We start from the raw sequence: 16,634 nt of genomic DNA, 5'->3' as shown, positions 1-16,634 counted from the left end.
TACATATGTGTGTGTAGGAGTCAAGTCCTGACTGGGTTGATTGCCTGCAATCTAGGGTTCAGTTTTTAAGTTTGGGAAATGCATTTAAGTGTATTTTAACTTGGAAATTTCACTTTTAATTAAAGCAATATTTATAAGTAAAAATTTTAAACACTCTTCCTAAGATAAAACACCTTTAATTATAAATCAGCCCATTTTCTTAAATATTTTAGAAAGGAGTTGGTAATCATGATAAAGTAAAAACATTATTTTACCTTTCAGATTTCTCAGTTCTCACCAAAGAGTTAATTTGATAAAGACTGAGAACGCATACTAGTCCAGCCTCCAGCATTTTTGTTGCCCTGCCTCAAGCTGGAGAATGGGTTTAAGAGTGAAGGCTAGACTGGGCCCCAGGGGCAGCAGTGTGTGGAATCCAGCTGGTTCCGGCTCCAGATTCCTTTTTCTCAGCTGCAGGGATAGTTTAGGTGAACCTGTACTGGGGTCTCACTCGCCTGGGTTGCATCCACTTTGTGGTGGTGGAGTTGGGCTCTAAGCCCCCGGCCTGCTTCCTCCAGTGCATGGCCCGTTCAGCTCCCACCTCTGATGCTGACTTTACTAGAAACATGCAGCAGCAACAGGTGTGACATTCTCACTCTGCCATTTAAAGCCTGTGCTGCTTTCCAGGACAGGTAAAGGCAGGAGGGCAGTCTGAGATCATGAAGAGTAACACAAAATCCCACCTCAAGGATGCTAAGTTTGTACCACCCTCTCTCGGACACAGCTGAGAGCTCCCCTGGGCTATGGCTGCTGGTCATGTTCATCTGCACACCCCAGGTTTCCTACAGCGGGTAGGTACAGGCCCAGTCCTAGCCATTAGCCCTGGTTCTTATTTGGGACAAACCCCAAGCTGTTTACTCTTCTTTCCAGACACCTCCTGGGGTTAGTTTACCCCTGCAGAACAAACATTCAAAGGAGGCAAGTTTCACTAAGATAATTAACCCTAGTCATCGCAGGGTGACTCCAAAGAGAATTTGGGCTGGTGCATTCCGATGCACCTTGACCGTCCCATACCAGAATTGTGCCAGGTGCACCTGGAATTTTCCAAGACAAATGTGAATCTTAAGGGGAGTATTTTGTCCTCTTGTGAGGAAAAGTACTTTAAAATGTGCAAAACTGAGGAATCAGAGCTTAAGGAAGACTCAGACCCCATTTTGGCCAAACTTGAAAGGCTGATCTTGTTGCTAACTTTGATTGCGACTTGCTATCCCACATGAGCCTCAACCAAGAGTTCTCATAGGTGTTGGTGATCTTGTTTGGGAACTTGGTTTTCACAGCAGGAATTGATTACTTAGCAGGTGCCCTAATTGAAGAAAACACATTGCTCCCAATCTCCATTGGCTTTTATAAAATATCTGGTCCTGAGCAGTTAGACATCCTCCTTTCCAAGCTTTTTATAGAATACAGATTAATCTTTAAGCTCTGCTTCTGATGTTGCCCTTCTTTACTGAAAACAATTCTGAATCATTAGTGTAATTAAGACAATACCGTCTGAGGCCATTTTTATTTTGTATTTGCATATGACACCAAAGCTGCAAAACAGGAACTAAGCATGGTAATAATGCTGGTCCAAAGGTGGCCAAGTATGAACACTTCCTTCTAGGCCTGCTGCCAGGAGGAGAGCTGGCTTATTGATGGGAGCATTGTATGCTGCTGAAACCTCCTTACTTGGGGGTTCTCCCCAGAGACAGAGAAGAAAACCTAAGGCAGGCATTAGTCTTGGAAACCAGTACCAGCTGGTATCTCATGCCAATGAAAAGCATCCAGGACAAGCATGTTTGCAAAAAACAAGCATGTCCTGTCTCTTTCACATCTTTGGCACATCCATGATCACCCTGAGTCAGACCCAAATAAGGGGCAGCAGAGACAGCCAGGTGAAGCAGCAATGTGAGGGTAGTAACTGGTGATGACAAAGCCCTTCTCAATTTCACTTTACTAACTTAGCCAAGGCTTAGTTCCTGTTTTGCAGCCTGATGGAAATCTGATAGATCATTTGAAGTATGTAATCACCTGACATGCTAAGTGTCTGTGTGTGCCAGAGACACAGAATGGCAACCTGACCCCACCCTGTCCTTGTCTAGGAAACACGCTGGAGAAGAAAGGTGGCAAGGAGTTTGTGGAAGCTGTCCTGGAACTCCGGAAAAAGAACGGGCCCTTGGAAGTAGCTGGAGGTGAGGTGGGAAAGCCACCGTGCTTATCTGGTTGTGGCACATGCAGTATTAGGAAAGCCATTTTGTGAGAGGGCTTAGAATTCAAAGGTGCGTGGCAGTTCAGCCGCATCTTCAAGACGGAGGCCAAGGACAGCCTGTAGCTTTACATCTTAGAGTTTCATCACATGCAGGTTGTCTGGGAAAATCACCTTTGCATTTTTTTTATTACTTAAAATAGCTCCTATATGTTTGATGTCTAGATCACAAATTTTAAGAAATTATAGGAGCTGAGTTTGGTACATCTAAGAGCTGAGAGTGAGTGATACTGAGCCATCTGCAAAACTGCTGGTGAGAGATGCAAATTAGAAATCTTCAGCCATCTGTGTTTGTAAGTGGAAACATATAAATACACATTTCTCATTTGCCAATTACACCTTCCCTGGTGTAAGGGGAAGAAAACAACTTGGCATCTGATGTGGGGAGAATTATTGCTAAGACCCGGAGGCAGGGTACTTCTTACTGCTTCAGGCCTGAATTTAGGTGGTCATTTGGGGTGTGCAGGACAGAGCACCTCCTAAGGACCTGAGAGTCCAGTCAGTCAGTGGGGAGGCCCAGCTCCCCCACCAACTGTATGAGGACAGATCACCCACTTCCTCACTTGGGGCTCTGGTTTTCTCTTCTTACTACCCGATTCCAGTGCCTATCCTGTCTTTCAAATCCTCTGTTTAAAAAATGAATCTTAAGCTCTCTCGGAGGGTCCACCAGGCCTTGCCCCTCTATTCCCAGAGACAAATGACACCCCTTCCAGGCTAGTCTCAGGATCCAGTAGGATTCCCTTTGCTGATCTGTGCCTTTGACCTCTGCTCTGCCACTTCTGTTTTACCTGCAAGGGGCATGACATACAGGGCACTAAATTATAAAGTTCTCCCAGGCAGTTCCACCAAAGTCCCACATTTATACAAGGGAAGGCATACACAGTTTTAACTGCCTAGCCTGGGGCAGCTGGCCTTTCCCCAGGCCCTTTAAAACACCTGTTTGACCAGCCTGTGGGTTCTTTCCCATCGGGGTTCCAGCTTGAGTCCTGCTGGTAGCCCTTGGCACAAGGCCTGGTAGGCAGCTTGGTGCTGCCATGTACCAAACTCTGCTGGGGAAACCTCAGCCACAGCAGGTGCAAACCCATTAGGTATAGCATGGTTCAAGATATTTTTGCTTGTTTCAATAACATTTTTGTTCTTGATTTTAAGGGCTACTTTAGAAACTGTTTTAAAATATTTTTGAAAGTATAAAGAGGTGAATAAAACATACTCTTGTTCCACTGTGCAAAGATAGTCACTGTTAATGTTTCTTTCCAGTCGTTTTCTATGCATAGTTTAGCCGTGACTTCTCATGGGGACAAACCCACTGGTTTAATTCAACCCCCCAATGTCAGGTTTTTATAGGTCAGCCCAGAGTTCTCAAGCCCAGTCATAAAGCAGAGTTAGGACTCAAATTCACACCCTGTGACTGAGCTGTTTCTACTGTACCATGAGACACTACCCACAAATCACTCCTTCTCCAGTATCTACGACGTGACCATAACAAACCATACCCCTTGGACAGATATTCCTAAAAAAAAAAAAAAAAAAAGTTTCAGAAATACCCGACCAAATACAAAAAGTTTGGATGTTTTCCTTTAGCAGTGGTGTGGAGACTCTAGTGTGCTCTTGTATAGAAGCGTAGCATGCAGCTAAACCCAGTGCCCTGGAAACCTTCTTTGCAGAGCATCTGTGGACAGGGATTCTGGAACATGCTCTGGGAGACATGGTACTTTGCAGTTTGTGGCAGACCCCAGGCCTGTGTCCTTAGATCTGGCAAGGGAAAGGCAAGTCTTTGGTGGAGATGTATAGCTAGAAAGGGACCCGTCTTCTAGGAAAAGAAAAACACAGTTCCTTAAAAACTAATCTAATTCTGCCACAAATAAACAGGATCCGTTATTCACACAGTGAGGCCATCCTCAGCAGGGAGAAGACAATGGCAGAGTGGAGATGCTGGTCAGGTTGCTTAGCAGATCATTTAAAGCAGTTGCTTTCCTAGTAGCTTTGTCCTGAATTGGGTCTGGGAGATTTAGAGAATACATCATAGTAGAGACAAATACATCATATTGGTGTGCAAGTTGATAATTAGCACACCAATCGACTTGAAGAAGAAGGGTTGGAAACCCAAAACAATTATTTTGAGGCTGCAAATGTTCTGACACGTTGAGTTGAGTTTGCGTTCAGTTGAGTTTGATGGGTAAGGCTCTGCCTCTGGGAGAACCGTGTATGCTTTCTGAGAGTGGAGAGAGGCTTACTACAAACTTGGTCAAAATTCCTGGTGGTGACACATCATAATGCCAACTTTCCAAGGGTGTGGCTTGGCTCCAGCTCACGTTGGAATCACAACGCAGCAGACAGCTGTGGAACTCCTCAGACTCAGGCCATTGGAGGGCCCAGGAAGATACACCGTGGCAGGGGAGTGGGTCTGTGTTTGGCATCTTGTGCTTTGCAGTGAACCAGAGCTCACTGTTTCTGTTTCATCCTCGCACCACTAGCTGCTGTCAGCGCAGGCCACGGCCTGCCTGCCAAGTTTGTGATCCACTGTAATAGTCCAGTCTGGGGTGCAGACAAGTGTGAAGAACTTCTGGAAAAGACAGTGAAAAACTGCTTGGCCCTGGCTGATGATAAGAAGCTGAAATCCATTGCATTTCCATCCATCGGCAGTGGCAGGTAGGGGCACATGCTTGTTACATATCAGTCATGGGTGTGTCTCTCTGCGCACACATGGCCCATAATTGTGGTGCTCTCACTCTGTGCAAGGCCCGTGGAGGCTGCCTTAACCAAGGAGACCAGAAGCACAACATAGGGAAGAATGCAGACATTAAATGATGGTGAGGGACAATTAGAGAGACTCAAATCCCAAGGATGATATAAAACTTCAGTTTTGATAGCAAATGTCATCACAGAAGGGGACCCCAGTGTGTACTGGGACCACAGAAATGGCACCTCAGAGAGTAAGTTTTGAAGGGCACGGTAACTTGGGTGGAGAAGATCTGGAGGTGTGAATACAGGGATACAAATGAACAGCTTGGCTGTCTCAGAATAAGTCTATAGCTGTGTTATGGTCTGTCCCCCAAACCATAGTATTCTTTGGATAAAGCCCTCTGCCCCTTTCCTTTCTACTCACAAGCATATTTCACCTCCTGAGAACCTGCATCTCTACCTGACTCACTGTCTTACTGCCCTAGGGTAACCCTGCTGGCCTGCTAATGAGGTAATGGGACCTGGTGGAATGGAATGGGGAATTACGTGAGATTTAAACAGGGCTGGGCCCTACTCCACTTCCTGTCCCGGAAAATCCCCAAGGTCTTCACGAGCAACACAGTTACCCCTAAGACATACACATACCCAGAGGACCACCACAGGAGAAGTCTAGTTTTTCGACAGCTGATGATGCAGTTAGGGCTCAGGGCAACCCCCACAATACCTACCTGGTTATACACCCGACACATGTCAGCAAATAACCTATCAGGTTCCTGCCTGTTGGAGCAGCACTGCACTCTGGCTTAGGGGTCAGGCCTGGAGTTGCGTCCTGGCTTGGCCACTAACCCGGTGAGTGATGACATGTAAATTAACCCCCATTCTGAGAAGTTGGCATAATAATCCCCCCATGCAGTATCTCAGGGTTGCTCTAGAAATTAAAGGAGCTCTTAGAAGGCAGAGTTCTTTCAGAAGTATGTCCCATGATGCAGACATGAGGACCTGTCAGGGCAGAGCCACCTCTGAGATTGTGTCCCACTGCCCGTTGCTAGGGTCCTCCCTACCAAGGGTCTAAGTCCAAGGCCTCTGGAAGGCTCGAGGTCTGCATTGGGCACTGAAGCAAAGAGAAACTGGCCTTTAGAGGCTGCAGCTATTAACAACTTGTGCCCAAGTGGAGCCATAACCTGGGGTTCTGTATTGGCAGGTGGCTTGCTTTGGACAGAGTACCTGCCACTGCTCCTGGGGCTTCCCATCCCAGCTTGTGAGACTTCTGGGGTCTCTGCCCATCAGCCCCTCCCAGCACCCAAGGAAGGCAGGGCTGTGCAGCACCAACTGCCTATGACCCTGCAGGCTGTCTCTTCCTTCTGGGCAAGCCTGAGCAACAGTCCTCAGAACCATGTCCTGAACTGATAGATAGCTGCTCTCTCCAAAGCACTTTCCTTCCAAACTTTCGAGAGGGTAGAGAGTAGATTTTGCCATTTTCCGCTTAGGCAGGCCTCGTGATTTTGCCTCCTGCATGCTGCCATCACTGAGGTCCCACACCTCAAGTACCGGTGGCAGAACTAGTACAGAGTGGGCTTCCTGTCACTTGACATTCTGCCTAGCAAAAGGCCTTGTCCGCAGACAGATGGGCACTGCCACCATTCCCCAGGGCTTTCTATGGCCAAGGCCATGTGTGACTGGCAGGACCCACCAGTACCAGGCTCTGGGGAAAGATCTCCGGTTGCGCCTGAACCTTCTCTGGAGCCTGTATCACTGCCCGCCACCCGCCGCCACCCCCACTTCTCCCAGTCAAGGGCAAAACAGCAGAATGAGCATTTCCCCAGCAACCCCTCACCAGTTGTTGAGCTATGGGCAGGCTTGCCTCCCCCTTCCCTGGCCTCGCATCTCTGGGCTGTCTGGTCCTGGGGTTCTGTGAGTGAGGCCCCTCAGCTCTCCTGTCCTGTGTGACCTTTGGTTAAATGAATCAGCCTCTGTGCCCTGCCTTATCAGCAAGTGAGGCTATAGGGACTGCCTGTCCTCACAAATGGTTCTGAGGCTCAGTTAATTAGTGCTTTGGATGCACTTTGATCTGCTCTGATGAAAGGTGCTTCCGAAGAGGGAGGCAATAGGAAACTTTATTGGAGGTAATAATTTCACACCCTTTCATATGGGTATTGGGAAATTTTTAATTGAAGCATAAAAGTAATTCTCATAAAAGAGCGTCTGTTATTACAAACTTATTTACATTTTTCATGGAGTAAAAAGTAGGAATAAAAATAATCAATTGAAAGCTTGAAGGGGGGGCAATGCTGAAGGCAGCACATGTGTACAGCTACCCAGGCCACATCTGCCAGGCAGACCTCACCCCATAGAGCTGTGTAAACAGCTGCCCTCTCTTTCATGAGTAAAAAAAAAATGGGATTACACCAGAGCCGGCCAGTAAATCACAGTGGGTTTTAGGAGGGGAAATAAAACAGCTTGTTTGTTGCATCCAGTGTCTCTGGCATGAAAGTAATGTTGGAATTAAAACAGTATAAAGGTAAGCATGTTGGGAAAGAGTCATTGGTAAAGGATCACTCTCTTAGCTGAGGCCCAGTGGCACAGCCTACATGGAAGATGACCATAACCACACCTGTGTGATGGCTCCCTCCAGCCTGTGAGGCCCTGGCATGTGGACATCCTGTCCTCAGCCATTCTGGTCACGATATTTATGGATACCCCCACTCCCTCAGCTCTGTTTCATATTAGGGGTGACCCCTCTCCAGAGGGGTAGTACATAGAGAATACTAGTTTGGGGCTTTGATTAAACTTTCCTTAGATTTATGAGCTTAAAAGGAAAAGCTGGTTTATTTTTTTCAAGCTACTATTTATGGGTATGTGTTGAGCCCCAGGTGCGGTGCTAAACCCTTTATCTGCATTATCTCACAGCAACCCTACAAGGTGAGCAGCATTATTCCTTTCAAGGGCAGAGAAACTGAAGCATAGAGGGGTTAAGTAACTCATCTGAGGTCACTCAACTTGTACTTGGTAGAGTGAGAATTTGATCAGAAGCCCTTCTCTTCAGAGCTGTTAGGCTCATGGAACCCCTGCCTCCCATCTCCATTGGTCCATTGGTCAGCCAGACCCCAGGTCCCACCTCCTTATCCCACCATAGGACTGCCCCCCTGCCTGCCTACTCTCTGTGCAGAAAACACTACCTGGGAACTCCCTGACCTGCCCAAGTATAGCCATCAGCCTCTTTCCCCTCCTAAGCATTGGCCTCAGAGGCAAGATAAAAGGACAGAAACTCAAGAGACCTTTGAATGGGGGAGAATTTTTCATTTACCCAAAGCCTGGGGGCCTGGAGTGAGAGGCCACTTTGGGGCTGCCCCATCCCCACTCTAGCTGCAGGGGGCACAGCTCAGGGGAGTGGTGGCCCCATCACCATCGCTTCTGAATGCTCTCCCTCCTGTATACCATTGCTCTCGGCTCAGGATCCTGATGACTTGGATCAAAGTGGCCTGTGGCTGGGGCAACTTCAAACAACCTGGCAATTACTGAAAAATGGTAAAGGCCTAAGAGCAGCCCACAACACAGTGCGAGGGGGACCTAATCTTAGCAGAAGAATGTCTATATCCTAAGTGACAGACAAAGAATACCAGAATCCACCTCTACTCCTCCCCAGCCATCAAGGGCAAGCTCGCAATCTGTCTGCTCCAGAAAAATCTCCCTGGACTCCCAGGATACAGCCTCTCCTGCTGTGACTCTCTGAGGTCCCTAATGAGCTCCTAGCCTGGATTTGCTGCATACCTGCCTGGCCCCAGCCCTGGAAGGTGAGCTCACTGAGAGCAGGGGTGCTTGGTGAAGTCCTACTCAAGGAGAGGGCTGAGAAGAGCTGGGATGTGGTCCTTGGTGGACCTAGAGTCCCTGCGTGTCCAGACAGGACCGTGGGACAAGCATCTAATGTGTACACCCCCCAGCCATTACTGAGGAGGCTGACCCAAGAGGGCATCTTGCACTGGCCCTGGGAAACTGAGGTCCAGGACTCTTGGGAAAGGCAAAGGGCATTACAGACACAACTGGAGTGAATTTAGGGAAAGCTCAGATGTCTCTTTAGTCTGCTTAAGGTCCTAGCCCTATGGTGTAGGAAACACTTGACTCCAGAGGAACTTAAGGAACATGCCATAAACACAACCCACAGGCCAGGTCAGGGGCTGAAGAAAGAGAGTGGAAACAACAAACAGTGCACTCATCTCCCATGTGGGGCTGATGGTGGCCGCAGTACTGGCAGCCTCATCATCACCACCATTGTCATCACTGCATAGACCCCTGAAACACCTAATTTCTAGTGGAGGAAATTAATGCTTAGAGAGGTTAACACCCTGGCCCAAAGCAGCTGGGATTCAAACCCAATTCTGACTCTAGAGTGGAAGCCCTGAGTCCCTCTTGCTCTGCAGCATCTGATCTGAAAGGTAGGCAGCACAGCTGTAGGATGGAGTGGCTGGCACAGAGGCCAGGCCAGGCAGGAATGGCTATTCAGAGGGGCCGTGGTTATGCAAGTAGCAAGTGAACCCAGCTGAGAAGCCAAAGATGCAACACCAGTGGGTATGACTGCTCCTGAAAGCAGTCAGTACTGCACTGGGGAGCCTCTGTGTAGCCCCTGCTGCTACATGCCCACGGTCACGGCCAGCAGATCTCTGGGGTCTGAGTACAACATAGTTATCACTGTGTAACTGCAAGGACAACAGCAGTCACCCAGTCACAGCTATCCCAGGGACGAGAGTGGAGGGGGCGGTTTTCTACTGCATGAACCTTTTAAAAGACCCTTCAAAGCCACCTACTTTATAGACAGCTCCTCTTAACTGAAGACTCTCTGCCATGCCCTGGTGCTTTGCATTTTCTTGTCCCAGACTCTGACTCCATTTCACAGGATGGGGAAACAAGGCACCGAAGTGGGACCACAACTCAAATCCTGTGTGACTCCGGGAAATCCTGAGCTCTTAACCACTCTGCTTCTCTACCCTGGAGGGAGTAGGGCTGTCAGGCCACCCATGCCTCAGAGGCAGACCTGGGTCTGACCTGCCCCAGCTGCTGCATGTGCCACCGCTGCCTCTGTCTGGAGGCTGCAGGGCTGTGTGTGGAGTACTCTTGCAGGGCATCCACCCACACATTCCATTTTGCTACAAGCATTCTAACTGGCAGCAAGACATTTTGAGGCCCACCAGAAAACGTTAGGGAAGCCGTTACCTCCACCATTCCTTCCTGGCAGCCTGTGCAGTCCAGAGCAGCCACAGTCCCATAGCAGGGTTTCTTCCTTGGGCTGTAGCTTCCTAGGACAGAGAGATGGATTTGTCAACAAAGGGTTGTCCTGGAAACAAATCCAGATTCATGTTCACCCACCAACAACCTTGAAATGCTTGCAAGGCCAGGGACATTCCGGTGGAACGGTCTGCTATTAACGGGACAGTAGGCAGGTGTGGGCACTGCAAGTCTAAAACATTTGATACTGACTTCTCTCCCCCACTTGCATATCCTCAACATCTGGGTCCACCCTCCCAGCTTGGATTATAAAGTCCATGCTGGCTATTTGTAGAACAGCAGTTCTCAAAAGCTGCTAGACCTGCCGAATCAAACTGTTGTGTTTTGACAAGCTCTCCAGAATTCTGACGCAGGCTAAAGCTTGAGAACTATTGATGTAAGAGGAATAGAAAAGAATATTTCCTCATTGAAAGTCACATACCCTTTTGTAAGGGTCCAAGGCAGAGGCAAGGAAAGCCCCAGGAGGGGTCTGTGTCAGAAAGCACTGGTCATAGGCAGGAGTGACTGGCACACTTTTGGTGTGTTCCAGGGAGACCCCTTGGGACCTCCCAGTCAGCATGGCATGGCATGGTATGGGCCAGGCTACACTGTGTCTGCATCATACCACATCTCACCCAGCTTGTGTGGGATGTAGCTAACCGTTGGAGACAGCTGCCTGGGCATGCAGCCCGGCTGCAGCTACAGAAGCTCTGCCCCAGGGCTAGATCAGCTAGGCAGACCATCAGGCCACCTGACAACTGCTGTTTCCAGTAGCTCCACAGGCCCTCAGCCCAGCCCAGCTCCCTGTGCACGTGTGAGGCTGAGACAGGCAGGAGGGCACCTCACTGTAGGGACCTTGGAGCTGGCAGAGCATGGTCTTGGGCTTCACATGCAAAATGCAACTTCTCACAGCTCCTCTCAGCACCCTGCAGCCCCTGTTGATCCAGGTCACATCCACAGACTGGGCTCTGCCTGCTCCAGAAGCCCTTGGCCCAAGTACAGGCTGCAACAGGACCAAGGAGCCCAGCCCACAATTGGAAGCAGCCTGAGCTGCTGGAAAGATGCCCCCCAAAAATGGAAGATTGAGTTTATCTCCTCAAGCAATTCCCAACGTGGCTCATTCCAGATAACCTGTCCTCTGTGCTCCTTGACTCCTGTGAATATAGTCAAGGCAGCTCTGCCTGGTGTGGGCCAAGATTTCAGATCTGCAAACAGCACTGGTGCCAGAGGAATGACCTGCCCGCTCTCAGCAGAGCCCTTTTCTTTCACTATACATGCCACCCTCCATCCTGGCCCACCTATTAGTCCAGAATCACCAGGGTCTCCGAGGAGGAAGCTGCGCAGGTCTAACACCACTCTCGTGGCCAGAGCGGCTCTGGAGCTCTGACCCCTCTCGTGGGAAGAGTTGTATGCACTGGCTGCTCTGTGGGTGTGCTCTGTGGCTGAGGAGCTGCCGCCTGTGTGTGAAGGAACCCTGGGTTGCCCCCCACTATTTGCCCACAGGCTCCTTCACATAGGCTGGGGGCACTCTTGCCCTCTAAGAGTGAACTCCACTCCTGAGGCATCCAGAAGCTCCTAAGTCTCCACAAGCCGGGTGAAGCCATGTGTGGTCAAAAGCAAGTCACAAGAGGGTTTCCCCTGTTGCTGTGAAATGCACTGTGCACTGTCAACAGTGGACCGCTGAGATGTTCCAGGGCCAAGCCAGGAGGTTCAGAGTGCACAGGCATGCAGTGAGTGAAGTTAGCAGTACTACAGTAGATACCCACCTTACACCTCTGGAAACTCCTCCACCTGGCAGCAGGTGCCTCATGTGAGGGAGAGCTCCAGCTGAAATAGGCGGGCTGGCCCAGCGCTTTGGACACCAACACGCCCACAGGTTCAGGCGGATCTGTGACTGTAGATCTGCCAATGAACAAAGAGCTACCCATGAGAGCTGGCCCCAGACTCATCCTCAGTATCCTTACCTGTAAAATGGGACCAGTAAGGGATGTGAATCCAGGGCCACTGGCTCCAAACCCAGGTTTTCACTAGACCAGGCAAGCTGCCCATCTCCTGGGTCCCCTGGGCTACCCACATGCCATGCTGACCAGGAGCAGCCTCAGGCACACCACAGCAGTGAGGGCCAGTCTTGCCAGTCCTGATTTCACATTTTTAAGTCCAGAGCACCTACCTCCAAAAATTGCCACATGACATTTATTTGAAGTGGAAATGTGTGTGGATTCAAACAGATTTGGCTTGGAAACTTGGATGATAGCCCTGAGTTGAAGAGCCCACAGCTCCCTGCGTTCTGGCCTCTGGGGTGGTACCGCTGGTGTGTGTTAGAGGGTGGATTCCGGATTCCTGGGCAGTGGCCCCTGGTGTGAAGGGGTAACTCTTCTGTGTGGGTGGATGGAGGTCAGTGCCTTCCCAGAGAACCTGCAGCCATCCCCTGAGGCTGACATCAAGAGCCTGGGCTATGGCTCAGGCACTGTGCTAGTCAAAGGGATGATGGAAAAAGAAAGTCAGGAGCTCACACTGTACTTCGGGGGCTTAATGCACACCACAAAACACTATTCTGTTTGCTGGCTGCTGCCTTCTCTAAAAGCACATAAGCACATCCTTCTGCAGGTGCCAGCTTTCTGCCCAGTTGTCTGTCCCCCATCCCATCTTCTGGGCACTGGGCTTTCCCACACTGGTATACAAGCAGACACGGGGCTCAACAGGCACCGACCCAACACAAGGCAAGCTGCAGCACAGAGGGAGGTGGCATGTAAGGTGGGGCAGGTCCTGCAGCCCCTGTGGCATCCCAGTTGCTGAGTGCTTGTCTTCTCTTCTCCAGGAACGGTTTTCCAAAGCAGACAGCAGCTCAGCTGATTCTGAAGGCCATCTCCAGTTACTTCGTGTCCACAATGTCCTCTTCCATCAAAACGGTGTACTTCGTGCTTTTTGACAGCGAGAGTATAGGCATCTATGTGCAGGAAATGGCCAAGCTGGACGCCAACTAGGCTGAGCAACGACAGAACCAACTGCACCATGTACCCCACCTCCAGTTTAAAAGAAAAAAAAAATCCCCTTCACTCCTACTGGGAGGTGGGACCCCTTTCATTTTCAGTTTTGCTCATCTAGGGAAAATAAGGCTTTGGTTTCCAGTTTAATTGTTTTTGACCTTCTAAAATGTTTTTATGTTAGCACTGATAGTTGGCATTACTGTTGTTAAGCACTGTGTTCCAGACCGTGTCTGACTTAGTGTAATCTAGGAGATTTTATAGTTTTATTTTAATGAAACCCTGATTGACGCACAGCAGTGGAGAGAACAGCGTCTTTTACCTGTCACTGAAGCCAGGAAGCCCCGTTTGTAACCGTGTGTTGTGGTGCTTTATCGTACACCCAGTGGCGTTCTTTTTACTCTAATGTTCTTTTTGTTTCCACCCTCAGAAGAATCATGAATTTGCAACAGACCTAATTTTTGGTTACTTTTTGTCTTATTGATGGATTTGAAAATGAAAGATTTAATAAGGCAAAGCAGAATCTGTTGTCCTTAATTATATTTGCAATTTGGAATTTGTGTGAGTTGATTTAGTAAAATGTTAAACTGTTGTTGTGACTGGTGTATTTCAGTTACTGTGCCCGTGAGTCACAGGTCTTAAGTCGGCTTCTGCAGTCACAGGATGTGGGGGCAGGGCAGTCCATCCCCCTCAACCCCCACCCTGTTCCCACAACTCCTCGGATGCTCCACAGTGTTCACTGCAACCTGGGTGGGTGTGGGCCATCTGCTGGCCCCAGTGGTTTGTAGAGAGAATTTTTATAAAGTCTCACCTTTTGGTTCTGTGTGACCCTTGGGCCAGGGTGTTATCCCCATTCCCCATTCCACAGATGAAGGAGGGAGTGTATCCAAAGCTGTGCAGGTGGCATGTGGCAGCCTCCAGACCCTGAGCCCAGCTCTCTCCTACCGTTGTCCCCTTCTGACAGTCTGTGGCTTAGGGCTGGGCCTGGCCACTTGCTGATGGAGCTGCTGGAGCCTCATTCCCTCTGCCGAGGCTGCTGGGTCTGTCATCCCTGCAGGATGGGATCCCTGGCAGAAGGGTGCCTGGAGCTTTCCAAGGACAAGCCGCCACAGCCAAGGCTCTTGGGATGTGCTGGCAGCTTTCACGTGCCTTCTCACTGCCAAGGCTGTTGAGTGATGTTGATTATCTAGGAAGACCTCAGCCAAGCCAGAGTAGCTAAAATACATGTTAGCAAAACATGGACACTTTTTGCTTCAAAGGGCACTTACACCTTAACCTAAATTTGCCTAAAATACACAGAAGACTCTTTCCATCTCTTGAAGGAAAGAAAGAGGAAAAAAGAAAAGAGAAAGAAAGAAAAGAAAGAAAGAAGCCTGTGTGTAAAGCAGACTTTAACCAGGAAGAAATATGCAGTACATATCATGGATGAATGTAAAGGATCATTTTTCCTTCCCAAACTGTGCCTAATACAAACTCCTCAAAACGGAAGGTCCTAGACCATCACACAACCAATCTTTTCCATGAAAGGCAAAGATTTCCAACTTAAACCTGAAAGATGATTTTTCAAAATTTTATCTGAACATAAGGAGTTATGTTACATTTGTTTTCCAAGATCTTTGCTGGGTCTAGATTATGTATTCCTATTTCTTGATTTGAAATGAGAGAGAACGGTGGGGGCAGGGGGGACTGCATTATCTTTTTAAGAAGCTGATCTTAAAATGATACCACTTCATAGTTAATACCAGCAAACTGCTTAGTCAAACCATACTATGCAGCTCTCCACCCAAGCGCATTGTTTGTGCAGGTAGGATCTGCAGTGTGGATGGAGGGTAATGGAAAATTGTGGCCACTGTTAGCTGGTCAGACTGATATTTACTGTATGTCAAGTACTGTGCTGAGTCCTTCATGGGTATCATTTCGTTTGGTCCTTGCAATAACCCTATAGGGCAGGTCCTATTATTAGATACATTTTATAGCCGGAGGTGATCACACTGCTGAAAAGTGACAACTAGATTCAAATGCAGAGTTTCTGACTACTGTGATATAGGGTCCCGGATGGCACGTGCTTATATCAGCAGTCAAAGAGAGTCCATTTGGCCTTGGAATTTCTAACTCGGAGACTGAAACACAGAGGGACTTGTAGATGGAACCAAGGTTTAAATGACTTAATTGGATGGGCTTAACTTTGGAGGAACACCATAGAAGCAAATGTGTTTTTCAAAGATTGTCCACTAGATGTCGCCAAAAGGATTGAGAACTAGAGAAAAGGGCTGCGATTTCTGCTCTCCTTGTAAGATTGCACAAAAGAATAAATTGCATTTATCGCTGTTTGCATGAATGATTTACCATAATCATCTAAATGTTTCTAAACTTTGAATAATCCAAAGTGCATCATGCCCTGTGATGTGGGCACACTGTAGAAATTCTTTTCAATGAAACTGAGGGAAATTGAGCCAACAAGTTGTCTGGGGTTCCCACCATTGCTAAGCCACTCAGTTCGTTTCTAAAACTGGGATCAAAAACTGTTCTCTGATGTCAGCCTCATGCTTGAAGGGGGGCAAAAGCTCATTACTTTTAAAAAATTGGTGCAACTGCAAGGAACGTCTTGAAATGCACACATGCCTCTATTCAAAAGACAAGTTTGCACTTAGTAAAACTTAACAGAAATGAAAGTATTTTGTGAGGGGGTAAAATCCTGCAGGTTCTAGAGAGGTTAAGTGTTGCATCCCAGCCCTTCTCTTCACTGTAAGCCTTCAGAGGCAGGCTTGCAGTGGGTGCCACTGACAGAACTGCCCTATCCACTGTCACTGTGCTGAGTCCCCCCAGCCTCCCCGAACTCAGAGCCATGCAACCCTGTGATCCAACAGCAGCGTTAGGCAGACAACACCCACTCCCATTCGTTTCTCAAGAACAATTCTTGCCCTCAACAGCTGGGCCCTGCCCTGAATAATCCAGACGATTTTCTCAGTGCTCCTCCATGGGCCCCTTTAAATGACATCTGAGATCTAATGCAATGCTGTGGCTCCAACTGGCACTGAACTGACAATAACAGCCACTGTATGTGTGTGTCCTCTACATACATCATTGACTTCTCATGGCAAACCTATGAGGTAGGTAGTACTATCTCTGTTTTACAGACGAGGAAACTATGACACAGAGAGGTGAAGTGTATCCCCTAAGGTCACACAGCCATGAATGGTGGAGGTGGGATTTGAACCAGCTCCCTGGAGCTGAATTCTCCTTTGCTATCCATCCAATATTTTCTTCTTCAGGTTATGCAGGGCTTCTTGCCTGCTCACTGAGAGGTCCTGTGTGGCTGGCCCTGGGAACATAAACAGAACTTGTTGGATGACAGATGAATAGGAATGTGCATTTAAAGCAATCCAGTGGTCAACAAGGACTTACTAAATGCTCTCTATGAAAGAGGCCTC

At 48.5% G+C, this 16,634-nt stretch overlaps 1 protein-coding gene across 4 annotated transcripts in view; it reads left to right on the top strand.

The window, feature by feature from the left end:
• The window catches only part of LOC129036475 (core histone macro-H2A.1), a 67,260-nt gene extending 53,465 nt beyond the window's left edge, over positions 1 to 13,795 (top strand). For all 4 annotated transcript variants that reach the window (XM_054487681.2, XM_054487680.2, XM_054487677.2 and 1 more), the window contains exons 7-9: positions 2,118 to 2,207; positions 4,756 to 4,930; positions 13,038 to 13,795. In XM_054487681.2, coding sequence (XP_054343656.1) covers positions 2,118 to 2,207; positions 4,756 to 4,930; positions 13,038 to 13,203 — 431 coding nt within the window. In that variant the 3' untranslated portion in view covers positions 13,204 to 13,795. The remainder of the gene's footprint in view (positions 1 to 2,117; positions 2,208 to 4,755; positions 4,931 to 13,037) is intronic.
• The last annotated feature ends 2,839 nt before the right edge of the window (positions 13,796 to 16,634 follow it).

The sequence above is a fragment of the Pongo pygmaeus genome, chromosome 4, assembly GCF_028885625.2.
Source record: "Pongo pygmaeus isolate AG05252 chromosome 4, NHGRI_mPonPyg2-v2.0_pri, whole genome shotgun sequence".
NCBI lineage: Eukaryota > Metazoa > Chordata > Mammalia > Primates > Hominidae > Pongo > Pongo pygmaeus.
This window is presented reverse-complemented; position numbering and strand designations above follow the sequence as displayed.